General features: G+C 40.0%; 1 protein-coding gene across 1 annotated transcript in view; it reads left to right on the top strand.

The window, feature by feature from the left end:
• The first annotated feature begins 3,534 nt into the window (after positions 1 to 3,534).
• The window catches only part of ZYG11B (zyg-11 family member B, cell cycle regulator), a 67,798-nt gene continuing 56,159 nt past the window's right edge, over positions 3,535 to 15,173 (top strand). Inside the window, exon 1 of the mRNA XM_035018538.1 lies at positions 3,535 to 3,906. Within this exon, the coding sequence (XP_034874429.1) occupies positions 3,904 to 3,906 (3 nt within the window). The 5' untranslated portion in view covers positions 3,535 to 3,903. The remainder of the gene's footprint in view (positions 3,907 to 15,173) is intronic.

Raw genomic sequence — 15,173 nt, 5'->3', positions numbered from 1 at the left:
GCACAAGCAGGCAGAGTGGCAGGGAGAGGGAGAGGGAGAAGCAGACTCCTCGGTAAGTGGGGAGCCCAAAGTGGGGCTCCATCTCAGGACCGTGGGACCATGACCCAAGCCAAAGGTGGACGCCTAACCAACTCAGCCACTCAGGTGCCCCAAGTGTCCTCTTTAATACCTGTCACCCATTTAGCCCATCTCCCACCCATCTCCCCTTGTATTTTAGTTCTTCGTGATTTCCACTCTGTATATAAATATGAAAATTATTGATTTCCTATGATATGAAATGCAAACATGCTTATAGTTATTTGTCATCTTACTCTTATTAAGGTGTTTTTTGCCCTACAAACATTTTTTATTTCTACTTAGTTAAATTTGTCAATCTTTTATAGCAATTACATTTTTAAAAATATATATTTTAAAAGACCTTCCTCACTTCGAGATTATAAAAATTTCCCCCATGGTTCCATCAAGTATTTTTTAGTTTCATTTTTTTTACATTTAAATCTTCGGTGTATTTGAAATTTATCCTGGTAAATAATGTGAGGTGTAGATCCAAGTTAATTTTTTCTAGATGGCTATGCCGTTATTCTAATACCAAAAATACTACTATTTTTTTTAACTGACCTAAAATTTTACCTTTCTCATACTAAATTGCTCTGCATATTTGGATATATTTTTGGACTTTCTATTCTGTGTCATTGATTATAGATCAACTATGGCTTCATTCTTTCTTGATGGCAAAACCCTAATTTTTTTTTTTTTAAGATTTTATTTATTTTTTAGAGAGCGAGTGAGAGAGAAACAGCATGAGAGGGGCGAGGGTCAGGAGAGAAGCAGGCTCCCCGCTGAGCCGGGAGCCCGATGTGGGACTCGATCCCAGGACCCTGGGATCATGACCTGAGCCGAAGGCAGATGCTTAACCATCTGAGCCACCCAGGCGCCCAAAACCCTAATTTTTTTAATAGTGATTTTCCTCCACTACCACCAGGTCCTCAGGTATGGTGACTCCCAGATCAGACATAGAGACGAAATCACGATTGGTCAAAACTAATATTGGTAGTCTTATTCCCTTTGCTGTTTGTTGGTTTATTCATAGCCTATAGGACTTGAGGGGAAGTCTATTGGGTGGCTACTAATGAATAATAGAAATCTACTAGACTTACAAGAGGAGGTGTGTGGTTGGTAGTTGGATATATAAATCTGAAATTCAGAACAGAGGTCTGGAGTGGAGGTGTAATTTTGGGGATTAACCCTCCATAGATCATATTTAAATTAATATGATGGGATAAGATCATCAAGGAAGGAGTATAAATGGCAAAGATAAAAGATCAAAGTCAATACTTGACTGAGACAGTGTTTAGAGGTCAGAGAAATGTGAAGAAGCCAGGAGCAGCCAGTGAAATAGAAGAAGATCCAGGGTAGTGGAGTGCCATGGTAGCCAAGGAGGAAGAAATGATCAGCTGTGTCTAGTGCTCATGGTAGGTCAAGTAAGAGTGAAAATTGTTATTAATAAATTATGTCACTGGTGGCCTTGATGAGAGCATTTCAGTGGAGTAGTAGAGGATGGGTCCACAGAGTGGGAAAAAGGAAGTCAAGACATCAAGGAGCACAGTAACGGGCCACCCTTATGAGATGTTTTGCTATAAAGAAGGGCAGAAAAATGGGGCAGGCTGGAGAGCCAGGCTAAGAGCTGCAGAGTCAAGCTGGGTCAAGAGAGGTATTTCTGGTTTTGTTTTTTTGAGATGGAAGAAATAAGTCCATGTTGGTATGTCAATGGGAGAGAAAAACAAAATGACGATGTAGAAGATAGGAAGAATTGCTGGATAGATGTCTTCGAGGAAATGAAACAATGTGGGACTTAGCATTGTGCTACCAAAAGTGTGATTTGTGGACTAGAGATGGTCTGTGAACAGCTTGTTACCAATTTATGGTAGAAATTGAGAGTAAATATTTAGAAGCTCTTTTTTAAGATTTTATTTGTTTTAGAGAGAGAGAGAGAGTGTGAGTGGGGGGAGGTGCAGGAGGAGAGGGAGAGAATCTCAAGCAAACTCCCTGCTGACCAGGAGCCTGATGTGGGGCTGGATCTCATGACCCTGAGATCACGACCTGAGCCAAAACCAAGAGTCAGATGCTTAACCAAATGAGCCACCCAGGTGCCCCTAGAAGCTTTTATAGCAATTTAACAGAAAAATTTTGTCTGTGGAATTTAATAACAAAAAGTCTGGCTTAGAGTTGTCAAATTCATAGATACAGAAAATAGAGTGGTGGTTGTTAGGGGCTGGAGGAGGAGAGAATAAGGGGTGATTGTTTAATGGGTACAGAGTTTCAGTTTTGCAAGATGAAAATAGTTCAGGAGCTAGATGGTGGTTGGTGGTAGCACAATAAAGTGAATGTACTTAATGCCATTGAACTGTACATTTAAAAGTGGTGAAGATAGTAAAAAAAAATGATCTGGGCTTGCATTTGGTATGTCTGTTTTAAAATTTAATTTGTTTTAGTAATTAATTTTTATTGCATTTTACAAAAATTAGGTTTGAGATCAGAGAAAAAAAAGTCTTTTAGCACAGGTAGTTTGAGAAGAACTAAGGAGAGTTTGACCTCAGTTAAAAGTCAAATGGCTCATGCCTACTAAAGGAAAGGAAGGCAGAATATAGGAGCAGAATTATAGGCAGAGCAGTTAGAGGTAGGCTGGAAGTCATGGTGGCTGTGGATGTTCTCTCTCAATCTCTCTCTCTCTTTTTTTTTTTTGCTTCATTTTCTCAGTGAATTAGTAGCAAAATCATCAGTTAAGTGAGGATGAGGGAGGAAGGTTTGACAGTCATCTAGTACGGTGGGACAGTGTGTGGAACTGGAGAAATGTAGCTAAGCGTTAGAGGCCTATTTGAGGATAATAGATTATCAGATTTAAAGAGAGCCGAATCAGAATCAGTATGATTCTGAATTTTTCTCCACTCTCCTCCGTTTTGCTGCAGGTTTAGGATTAGAGTTTAATCAGGAGAGCACAAGGAAAGGAGAGCAGGACTGGAGAAATGAAGGCTAATACCTAGCAATGATTTTCATGATGGACGACAGAATCTAAACTCAAGGACGTTCAAGGACGGAAGTGAGGATAAAAGGGCCATGTAAGGAATAGTGAAAAGGTGGTAGGATCAGTGGATTTTGAGTCTTGGAGGAGTTGAAGTTTTGGATTTGGGTATTAGAGGAAGAGAGCTAGAAATGAAGGGGGGTGTGATGGGAGAGTTGGATGAATAAAATTGAGATTATACAGGGGTTACAATCATTGGTAATGAGATCTAAGGTAAGAGCATGGAAATGAGAGGCTAAGGCAAGAGTGATCCCTAGCGGAGAGGAGAACCTGAGATGTGAGGGCATTGAAAGAATTACCTAAGAGAACGGAAATCACTAAGAATTACGACAATGGTAACGAATGACAATGAACCGGAAACGCAAGGGCTTATAGATTACTGAAACGAGTGAGTGCTCCAATCTCCTGTTATGACGTAATATCTAAAGCTCTTATTTTTAGAGGGAAGCTACGATTTGAGGGGGTGTGGCTCCTTTAAGGGCCTGGCAAGGGGGCAGAACCCAGAGGTCAGGCGCGCGGTAGCGACTCCTCGACTGAGTCTGCGCAGTGAGGGCGGAGGCGGGACCAAACTCAGCTCGCCAGTGGGGGCGGGGCCTCGCGGGGGCGGAGTCTTGCGCTCCGGCTCGGGCTGCGGCTGCGGCTGCGGCTGCTGCACTTCCAGCTTCTTAGGGAAGGAGGCCGAGGCCTGGGCCAAGCCCGGAGCCGCCGCTTCCCGGAGCCTCCTGGAGCCACCGCGCCGGCTCAGCCTGGGGGCGGGCTCAGGCCCGGCCCGCCGCCGAACCCAGGACAGAGGCTGCACGCCCGAGGACCAGGCCGGCGCAGCCATGGTGAGAGAGCGAGGCCTGCCTGAGCCTCAGCCGCACGCCACACTAGCCCCCGCGGCCTGCCCCTCCCTAGCTCTGGTGCCCCCTTCTGCCCCCTGCCTTTACCTCACCCCCTTGCTACTGTCCCCCTCGGCGCCCCCGCTTCTCCTTCCCCCTGTTCCCCGTCCACCTGCTGGGGTGACATCCCCCCCCCAGCGCTCTCCTTCCCGGTGACACCCTTTTTATCACCCCCAGTGACAGCTTCTTTCGCGTTCCCCGTTGCCGCCCCCTCCTCGTCCTTTAACCCGACCTTCCTTTTCTCCTCTACCATTTTGCTTTTTTATCTCTTTGGGATCTCTGTTCCTCTCTTCTTCCTCCCTGTTTTTCGCTCCTGCTCTTTGCTCTCGCTTCTTACACCCTTTCATTATTTTATCTCCACTGCCCCCTCCTCTCCGTATCCTTTCTCCCCTTCGTCCTCTACCAGCCACATTTCCTCTCCCCCTTAATCCAGTGCCGTTTCTCCCCCGCACTCACAGCTGTCCCCATTTCCTTCTAAGGCTTCAGGGGTCTGTGCAGGAACAATTTGAGGGCAGTTGCTTCCCAGGAACAGTGGGGCGGGCAGATAGGGATTTGTAAGCTTTCTTCTTTTTCTTTTTTGTAAAGGGGAAGGGGGAGATGGGAAGTATTGGCGAGAGCCTGACGCCTTATTGCCTAGTGTTATTGCAAAACCTGGGTGATAATGTGTTTTGGAGTGAAGCATGGGGTGACGGCCAGCATCCGTCCTATGACCTTTTGAGATATCTAGCCTTTGACAAATAATTAAACATGTTTTGAAACGTTTTTTTTTTTTTAATTTTTAATTTTGAGCGTCTTTTAATGTGGAGGCACGTACAGCTTGGGAAATTTTAAAATATTTATTTGCAAGCTTAACTATTACTCAGAACAGACGGTTTGTTTTTTGTTTGGAGGCAGAGACCAGAGCATCTGAAGACTGAAAATCAGGTTGGCAGTCAGATTGTGCCAGTCTCTTTAATACCTTCTGATACCATCGTTTGTTTTGCTCTCTCTGCCTTTAGTTGAGAGACCCTTATATTTGCAAATTTTCTCCTTCCTGTTTCAAAATAAGTTGAGGCTTCAGTTGGTTTTTCATTGAGTTGGGTTACACATGGTTTGCAGTACATTTAATAAAAACATTGCTGATCATATCAGCAATCTAAATTTTGGTCTGTGGGAGGAATGATATTATAGTCAAAACTAAGTCCTGGTAATCATGTTCTAGGAGGTTAGTCAGTTTTTGTTTTTACCCTATTCATTTTTTAGGAAAGTGGTATATTATAAAATCATTTAATCTGTGAACTTTCTCTTGACTGACTGCATTTTTAGGTGGTTCTTCTGTGTCTGCCTCCACAACAACCCTTCACATACACAATCCATCACACTACCTTTGTGTGGTAACCTGTATCTCCCCCTGAAATGTGGGGTTTTTCTAGGCAGCAGTTGTGCCTACTTATTCTTGTTATTCCTAGTGCCCAGGCCATACCCATGCTTGAATGATTCACTTTGTGCTCTCATTTTCTTATCTGACAAGTATGATCTTAAACTGAAATTTGAGACAACTAGAGGACTACATAGAAAGAGTGAGTTGGAGAATTTTATTTTTGGTGCAAAAAATAAATGTAGTAAGATGCGATGATCTCTTTAGAATAAAGTAAGCTGTCCTGCCTAAGACACCAAATTTATAGGTTTTTGGAAGCATTGGTTCTCCCACTGAGAATGAATGTATGAGTACAGAGGGAGAAGATTTAAACTCTTTCTGGGCATTTAGGATCCAAAGGTGTCATTTGTGCTGGGCCAGAAAGATGAATATGGTTTATATAGATCATTTTGGGAAGGCAAAGAATGCTTTGTTGTGAATGAGAGTAGAAAGTAATTAGGATCTATTGTAGGTAGCAGATTACCTTTATTTAGCATGGAGAGATGAGGAAATGTGACTAGGAAGATTTATTAGGCATGACTATAATTTCGACTTTGCCCGCAACTAACTTGATTTTCTTTACTTGTTAAGACAAATAAATAAAACCTTTAAAAACAAAAATAAAAAAACCCCCACATACATGTAGTTAAGAGGGTATGTCTGGGAGAAGTGAAGAGAAGGCAAAATATTAGCTTATTATGAGCTGAGAATTACCTGTGAGGCTGCTCTTTTTTATTTCCTTATGCAATATATGTAGTAGGCACTCAGTAAATAGAGTTAAACATTATTATAAAGCTTTGCATTTTATATTTTTCAAAATTTTCATTATTGTGTTTTGAATAGTTAAGATGTCTAAAACAAGGGTTCTCAGACTTTACCATAAATCAGAATCAGCTGGAGGGTTTGTGCCACCACTTCCTGAGTTTGATTTATTAGGTTGGAGTAGGACCTGATAGTTGCATTTCTTTCTTTCCTTTTTTTTTTAAAGATTTTATTTATTTATTTAACAGAGAGACACAGCGAGAGAGAGGGAACACAAGCAGGGGGAATGGGAGAGGGAGAAGCAGACTCCGCACTGAGCAGGGAACCTGATGCGGGGCTTGATCCCAGGACCCTGGGACCATTACCTGAGCTGAAGGCAGATGCTTAGCCGACTGATCCACCCAGGCGCCCCAGTTTGCATTTCTAACAAGTACTCATGTTATGCTGATGTTCTCTGTTCTGTGACCAACACTTTGAGAACCACGGGTTTAAGATGTAGTTCTTACTTTTTATTCTTTTTTTTTTTTTTGAGTGCCATTGACTGTGTTGGCACTGGGGATATTACAAATAATACAGATATGATCCCTGCCTTTTTGTATATTGTATGTGTGGACAGTCTAGACATCAAGCAAAAAGACTAATTTTAAATGCAAAGCGTGCAAAGAAAGGAAAAGTTGTAGGATCATGGTATGGGATAGTCACAGCTGGCTTCTCAGGATTTTGCTTTTAGGAAGAAAACTGAAAAGATTAAATTATAGGAGTTGTATTGTGGAAAACCGATAAGAAAAATGGCACAGTGAATGACCTGTGGTGGTACCTCTTTTGCCTGCTTAACTCTGCATATCCTGGAGTTCTCAGAAAACTCAGGGAAACCTCATCTGCCTTGCTTACCCCCTCAGAAAGACCCCTAAGTCACACCCCCTCTATTATGTAGCCCTCTTTCATAGAATACATATCAATTGTAATTATAATGAGAAGCAGTCATACGTGCTAAAAAGAAATAAATCAGGGTAAAATATAAAGTGACATTGTATAGTTAACCCTTGAACATTGCCAGGGTTAGGGGCATCAACCCCTGTGCAGTCAAAAATCCCAGTATAACTTTTACCTCTCCAGAAACTTAACTACTAATAGCCTACTGTTGACTGGAAGCCTTACCAGTGACATAGTCAATTAATGCATACTTTGTATGTTGTATGTATTATAAACTGTATTCTTATAGAGAAAAAGTGTTACTAAGAAAATCATAAGGAAGAGAAAATACATTTACAGTACCATACTGTAAAAAAATCTGTGTATTAGTGGACCCACACAATTTAGACCTGTGCTGTTTAAGGGTCAAAGGTATATGAGTGTATGGCAACTATTTTAGATAGTATGGTTAGGCTAATATTTATTGAGCATGGTTGTGTATTTTAAATGCTGTTTTAAGTGCTTTATATATTTTATCTCATTTAATCCTCATAGCAACCCAATGAAAAAAATACTAGCTCTGTGAATGTAGAGACCATGTTTGTTTGGCTCACCATTGTATCTTTAACGCTTACATAGTATCTGGTGCATTGTAAGTGCTCAATAAATATTTGTTAAATGAATAAATGACTGGGGATGATCAGAAAGTCAGGGAGGCATTGTTGAAAAAGGGACATTTGAATTGGGGGTTTTAACAAGTGGGGGTTTATTGGATAAGAGTTTGGGAAGGAAGGCCATTCTTGGCAAAGGGACCAGCTTGAGCATAAAAACTGGGACCGAAGCAGGCATGATGTATTCTGGGAAATGGGTGGCTCTAGTATTGAGGGTTCAGGAGAAGATGAGACTGGGTGAGCCTAGGGTCAGATCATGGAGAACCTTGAGTCATAGGCTTAGGAGTTTTGGCCTCACTGTAAAGACCCAGAGTACCTTGTTTTTGTGTGTGAAGGAATATCATAATTAAGAGATTTTGGAGGTTATCACTCTAAATCAATAGGAAACATGTTTTGGTGTGGGAAGAGCTATTGCACTAGTCTAGCTGAAAATAAGTGTGTGAACTTTCACCCTAGGCTTGTTTTGGTGGTGGTGATTTAAACTAGAAGAAGGAGAATATAAGGAAATAAAATACAAAGTTAGAGTGGTGCCAGAGTACACCACTTTTTGGCGAAGTGAATTTTCCTTAGAGGCATTACTATGGAGTTGTAGAAGAAGCACAGAATCACTAATAGCTTTGCAGTTTTGCTCACTGAGCCTCAGTTCTCACATATGTTGCTGTTAGGGATTTATGAGAATATTAAAGTAAATTTACTATACCAAAGTCCTTTATTTACAAATAGTAGGTCTCCCAAAGGTCATATATTAGGTCATGTAAAAAGAATCAGCACTTCCCATTCTCATTTGTTTTTTTAAAATAGATTTTGTGTGGTATAAGGAATAATTTTAAGTAAAATATACTCTATATTTATTTTTTATTTATTTATTTTTAAGATTTTATTTATTTGAGAGCGAGCGAGAGAGAGAATGAGAACACGAGAGGGGGTAAGGTCAGAGGGAGAAGCAGACTCCCTGCCGAGCAGAGAGCCAGATGTGGAACTCGATCCCGGGACTCCAGGATCATGACCTGAGCCGAAGGCAGTCGCTTAACCAACTGAGCCACCCAGGCGCCCAATATACTCTATTTTTAAATTACTTATGTAGTTCACTTAATAATAAACAAAATATATTAAAACAAATTTCAGCCTTTTCCTGTTTAACAAATGACACATTAACATAAGATAAAGCATTATTTGTCATATTTTCCAATGAGTATATATTACAATGTAGATTGAAACTTACTATGTTTATGGCATCAAAGTAGATAAAAACTGACTTTTTAACCTTAAATTTGGAATTGTTGCATTTTTGTACTTAAAAAAAAATCAAAACGTTTTTATAATTGTTCTGTGTTATTTCTAAATGACAAAAGGAATGGTTTCATGCTGCTCTTTGCAAGCCTGTCTCCACAAATAAAATATTGGATGTACAGATAGTTCACTTCCAATAAATGAAAAGTCAAATTGGATATAACTATCACCGCATTTGTTGTTTTTTTGTTTTCTTTTTAAGTTTTTATTTTAATTCCAGTTAGTTAACATATAGTGTTAGGTTAGTTTTAGGTGTACAGTATAGTAATTCAGCAGTTCCCATGTATCACCTCGTGCTCATCACACCAAGTACACTCCTTTTTTTTAAGATTTTATTTATTTATTTGACAGAGAGAGACAGTGAGAGAGGGAACACACACAGTGGGAGTGGGAGAGGGAACATAAGCAGGAGGAGTGGGAGAGGGAGAAGCAGGCTTCCTGCTGAGCAGGATGCCTGATGCGGGGCTCAATCGTGGGATCATGGGATCATGACCTGAGCCGAAGGCAGACACTTAACGACTGAGCCACCCAGGTGCCCCCAAGTGTACTCGTTAATTTCCATCACCTATTTAACCCATACCCCCATCCCCTCCCCTCTGGTAACCATCAGATTGTTCTCTATAATTAAAAGTCTGTTTCTTGCTTTGACTCTCTCTCTCGTTTTTTTCCTTTGCTTTTTTGTTCCTTAAATTTCACATGAGTGAAATCATTTGGTATTCGTCTTTCTCTGTCCGACTTATTTCAGTTAGCATTATACTCTCTAGCTCCATCATGTCGTTGTAAATGGCAAGATTTCATTCTTTTTTATGGCTAAATAGTATTCCATTTTGTGTGTGTGTGAGTGTGTGTGTGTATGTGTGCATGCATGCATATATATCACATCTTCTTTATCCATTCATCAGTTGATGGACACTTGGGTTGCTTCCATGTCTTGGCTATTGTAAATAATGCTGTAAATGTAGGGGTGCATGTATCCCTTTGAATTAGTGTTTTTGTGTTCTTTGGGTAAATACCCAGTAGTGTGATAGCTGGATCACAGGATAGTTCTATTTTTTTTTTTTTAAAGATTTTATTTATTTGACAGAGAGAGACAGCAAGAGAGGGAACACCAGCAGGGGGAGTGGGAGAGGGAGAAGCAGGCTTCCCGCAGAGCAGGGAGCCCGATCTAGGGCTCGATCCCAGGACCCTGGGATCATGACCTGAGCCGAAGGCAGATGCTTAACAACTGAGCCACCCAGGCGCCCCAGGATAGTTCTATTTTTAACTTTTAGAATGATACTGCACTTTTTTAAAAAAAGAATTTATTTATTTATTTGACAGAAAGAGACACAGCAAGAGAGGGAACACAAGCAGGGGGAGTGGGAGAGGGAGAAGCAGGCTTCCCGCTGAGCCAGGAGCCCAGTGTGGGGCTCAATCCCAGGACCCTGGGATCATGACCTGAGCTGAAGGCAGACGCTTAATGACAGCCATCTAGGTGCCCCAATACTGCACTCTTAATTTAACAGCATTGAAAATAGTGTATATTTCAAAATTTTATTGTATACAGAGCATACTTGCTATGTGTGTGAATTTGTGGACTCTACCATACTTAAGGAGCCTGCAGTTTGGGTCCCGCTAGTTTATAGCAGCCTTATAGGGTTGCTAGGGCCACACAGGTTGTACTGCACAACTCAGGTGGCAACCATATATGTGGACAGCAATGGGTCTACAAAGATCTGTATCCTATGTACTTGACAGTGTCTAGCACATAGTTGGGGCTCAGCAAATGGTTGCTAAATGAATGTGTTTTGCATAGTATACTAGGACCCTTACCTGGTCTTTTAATCTAATGATCTAATCATTTTATGAGAAAAGTCTTTGCATTTATGCTTAGTAATACTGAGCACACCTTAAGAGTTTTTTGTGCCTCTAAGTTTTGCTTACACTGTTCCTTTTGTCTAGAATGCTTTCTCCCTACCTGACTTTTTGACTATTAAACCTTCAATATCCCCTTAAGGCCTATCTCCTTTGCGAAGCCTTCAGTTACCCCCAGGCAGCCTTGGGTTACTCCTTTCTATATGCCTCTCCTGTGCTTGGCATTGTTAGTTAAGGAAGATGGCTGTCTCTCCAGATTGTGAGCTCTCTGAGGACAAGGACAGGACTGTGTTTTTTCAACTTCATGTTTTAAGCACTTAGCATAATGCCTGAGACATAGTAAGTAGGTAAATATTTGTTTAGTGTGTGCACTTTGTAGAGAATATGATAAGGTAATGTTAACTGAGATGTGAGTTACGAAAGGCAGAAAAAAAGGATGAATACTCTGTGCAGTATTTCCCCTCAGGGGAATACTTTTTCCCCTGAGGGGAAAAAGAGGTTTGGTGGGCAAGAAATGTTGGATCAGATAGTTTTTCTCTTACTAGCCCAAGTGTTACTTTTGACCTGGGATATATGGATGTTTCTGTCTAGAAGAGTTCAGCACGGGGGCGCCTGGGTGGCTCAGTCCATTAAGCGTCTGCCTTCGGCTCAGGTCATGATTCCAGGGTCCTGGGTTCAAGCCCCACATCGGGCTCCCTGCTCTGCAGAGAGCCTGCTTCTCCCTCTCCCTCTGCCTGCCACTGCCGCTCTGCCTACTTGTGCTCTCTCTATATCTCTCTGTCAAATAAATAAATAAAATCTTAAAAAAAAAACAAAACAGTTCAGCAGGAAGAGTTGGGGAGGAAGCCAAATGATTTCACGATGAATTGCTAAGCAATGTCTTTTTGTACAAACACTTTCAAATTATTTGTCTATAATTTGTGGAGATGTCCTTCTAGAGAATAGAATATTTAAACACAGATAGTAAAGAATGAGTTACTTGTAAATCTAGAGGGGTGGTTAATTATTTAAACATTTTGTTAGCTCTGTATAAAGATCTTCTGTTTGTTTGTTTTTTCTTTTTTCCTATCTAGTTCTCCCTTGTACAAACATTTTTCTTAGCTCTCCAGCATCTTAATGCCTGTGCAATGTCATATTCTCCTTTTCTAAGGACATTTTCAAAGTTTGAATGTTCTTGGTTATATAATACCAGTTTTTTTCTTTTCATAGAACTTGTAACCTTTGGCAAATCATTTCACCTCTCTGTGCCTCTATTTAAAAATCTCTAAAATGAAAAAGTTGTATTAAATCTTCTCTATGATCTCTTCCACCTCTTAAGATTCTAGAAAGTTAAAGGTTAAGTTATTATAGTAGATACATTCTATTAGCTATAGTCCTGTGGGATCAGGGCACTTGAGCTCTTACCTCCATGAATATATTACCCAACTTTTCACACCAAAAAATTTTGGTTATGTTAATATTTGTGTAGTATTTTAGTATTTTAAAGTCATTTTTCATATATACATCCATTTATTCTTCATCACCATTTTGTGAAGTAGTCAAGATAGAAGTTTAGCATCAGGGGCGCCTGGGTGGCTCAGTCATTAAGCGTCTGCCTTTGGCTCAGGTCATGATCCCAGGGTCCTGGGATTGAGCCCCGTGGGGCTCCCTGCTCAGCAGGAAGCCTGCTTCTCCCTCTCCCGCTCCCCCTGCTTGTGTTCCCTCTCTTGCTGTCTGTCTCTGTCAAATAAATAAATAAAATCTTAAAAAAAAAAAAAAGTTTAGCATCAATTTTACAAATAAGAAAACTGAGAATTTATTTTCCTAAGATCACACAGCTAGTAAGTAGCAGAGCCAGCACTGACTGCAAGCCCAGTGTTCTTTACATTATTAACCTGGCTTCTCTGTTTACTCTATTATATTTCAAAACTCATGCTAGTAGTTAAGAGAAAAATAATGCTGAAGTATCTCTTTGAGTTCACGAATCCTATGATCTGTTCATATGCTCAGTGATTACTGACCTGAATTTTTGTTTTGTTTCTTAGATTGTTTTATTATATGAGTTAAGGTGGAAAGTAAGGGGATTTATTTACCTTTCCAGGCCTTGATCTTTTTTTAGATAGAACTCTAGCTCCTTGCCCTTTAGCATATAGCTGTTGGTCACACTGGCCAGGCCTTGAAGTGATACATGCAAGAAGCTTGCCTTACCTGCGTTTTTATCTGGCATTTAGGGATCTTTAAGGAGTAGTTGATGGTTTTTAAAAAAGAAAAATAAGTGCTCATAGTCCATTCCAAATAGTTTGATATATCTGTATGCTTGAACACAATATATCTGTGCCCTTGGCGTTACCTTCTTGACCTTCTTCCTCATTTGTAAAATGATTGTGTTTGGGGAAGAAGATGAAGGATTTAGATCATATCTAAGGTTATCTTAGATGTTTATTGCTAGAAGTCTGACTTGGTTGAATTAGCAGTAGAAAATAACAAAAAACAAAAAAAAACCAAAAAGCCAAAACTAATAAACTAAGAAGAGATTTCCCAAGGAGTACTACTAAAATGAGGAATCAAAGATTGTCCAATATCTGAAGTTTCTTATACCCATGAACTCATGACACTTGTCTGCCTTTCATTCCCACACTTTAATTTCAGGGCTAGACTTAGGATATTTCTCTATTGTCAGATAGTCTTTTTATCTAGGGGCAAAAGTATTTTTTTTTTTTTTTTTAATTTTTTAAAAAGATTTTATTTATTCGACAGAGAGAGAGACAGCAAGAGAGAGGAAACACCAGCAGGGGGAGTGGGAGAGGGAGAAGCAGGCTTCCTGCCGAGCAGGGAGCCCGATGCGGGGCTCAATCCCAGGACCCTGGGATCATGACCTGAGTCCAAGGCAGCTGCTTAACGACTGAGCCACCCAGGAGTAGGGGCAAAAGTATTTTAAATAAACCTAGCAATAAATTTGTGCCTGACTGTTCATTTGTTTTTTCAATAAACATTTAGTGCGTACCATGTAGTAGGCATTATTTTAGGCTCTGGGAATACAGCAGTGAACAAAACACAGTTTTTGTTCTATAGAGTTTTTATTCTATAGTAATAGGTAGTATTTACTGAGCAGTTAATATATCAGTCACTGTTCTGTGTGTCTTGCACTTAAAATTTATTTAATTCTGACAATAATCCTATGATGTAAATACTGTTATTATCTGTATTTTACAGATCATAAAACTGAGGTGCAGGGAGATTAGGTACTTTGCCTAAAATTATATCATTTTCTAAGTGGTAGAACTGGCACTTTAAACTAGGCAGGCTGACTCCCAAACCACCACTTTTCAGAACAGTATTACACAATCCTCCAGAGAGATGTCAATAAACTATTTTTAATCATAAAATTATCAAGTTTGTAATCTTTGTAGTCACTGGTTTCTGGTCCAATCTTAAGAAAAAAAAATCATCCAGGTGTACCAAAAAAAAAAAAGGAGCACTACCAGAGCCATTTGTCTTCTCTTGGAGGATTTGTCAGGTTTAGGAACATTTCAGGTAGGAAATGAGATTTTGAGCCTGATTCACATGAGTTAGAGCTGAGATAACTACAAAAAGCCAGGATCCTAAAATGTCTACACCCTTTGTGAAAAGGTAGACTTAAAAAATGTCTACCTGATGGTGTAGGGAGACAAAGAAGCTTATTTGTCTTAATATGGACTCTGGATGGGAAAGGTCTCTCTTGAGAATTTACAACCATGAACCTGCTGTCCTATGTGTCTGAAACTTAAATTTATATTACTTGTGTGAGATCATTTCTAGTAGGAAGGGAATATTTACTGCATAATTACTCTATCAGGCATTGTGCTACAGGTTTTAAACACACTTTCTCACTTCATCCTGACAATAGATAGCATCATGAGATAAGTACCAATATTATCCCCATTCTACCAAGGACAGAATTGAGGGTCAGAAAAGTGAGATAATTTGTAGTGTAACACCACCTAGAATTCAAATCTAGGTCCAGTATTCTTTCTACTAACCACAGTGCCTCTGGAAAAGGCACTTTATTTTTGTAACTCAGCTTCCTTATCTGTAAAATGAAATTTGTGATATTTTTCCTTTCATTTCATCAGATTATTGTATCAAATGAAATAAGGGATGTGAGCTTGCTTTGTTTACTGTAAGATGTTGTTACCAGCATCATCCACAAAGTGTATTTTTCCTTATAATTAACCAAAAGAGAGACCTCAATATTCAGTGATCCTGAAACCACAAAGTCTATCTTGAGGAATTAAGGCAATTTTAATACTTGTATACCAGATATTTCCTGAAGTAGTGTCAATAGGAGAAATAAAATGAATTTCCAGACA

This window comes from Mirounga leonina, unplaced genomic scaffold (genome assembly GCF_011800145.1).
Source record: "Mirounga leonina isolate KUSES-001 unplaced genomic scaffold, KU_Mleo_1.0 Mir_173, whole genome shotgun sequence".
Classification (NCBI taxonomy): domain Eukaryota; kingdom Metazoa; phylum Chordata; class Mammalia; order Carnivora; family Phocidae; genus Mirounga; species Mirounga leonina.
Note: the sequence above shows the minus strand (reverse complement) of the source record. Positions and strands in the feature narration are given on the sequence as shown.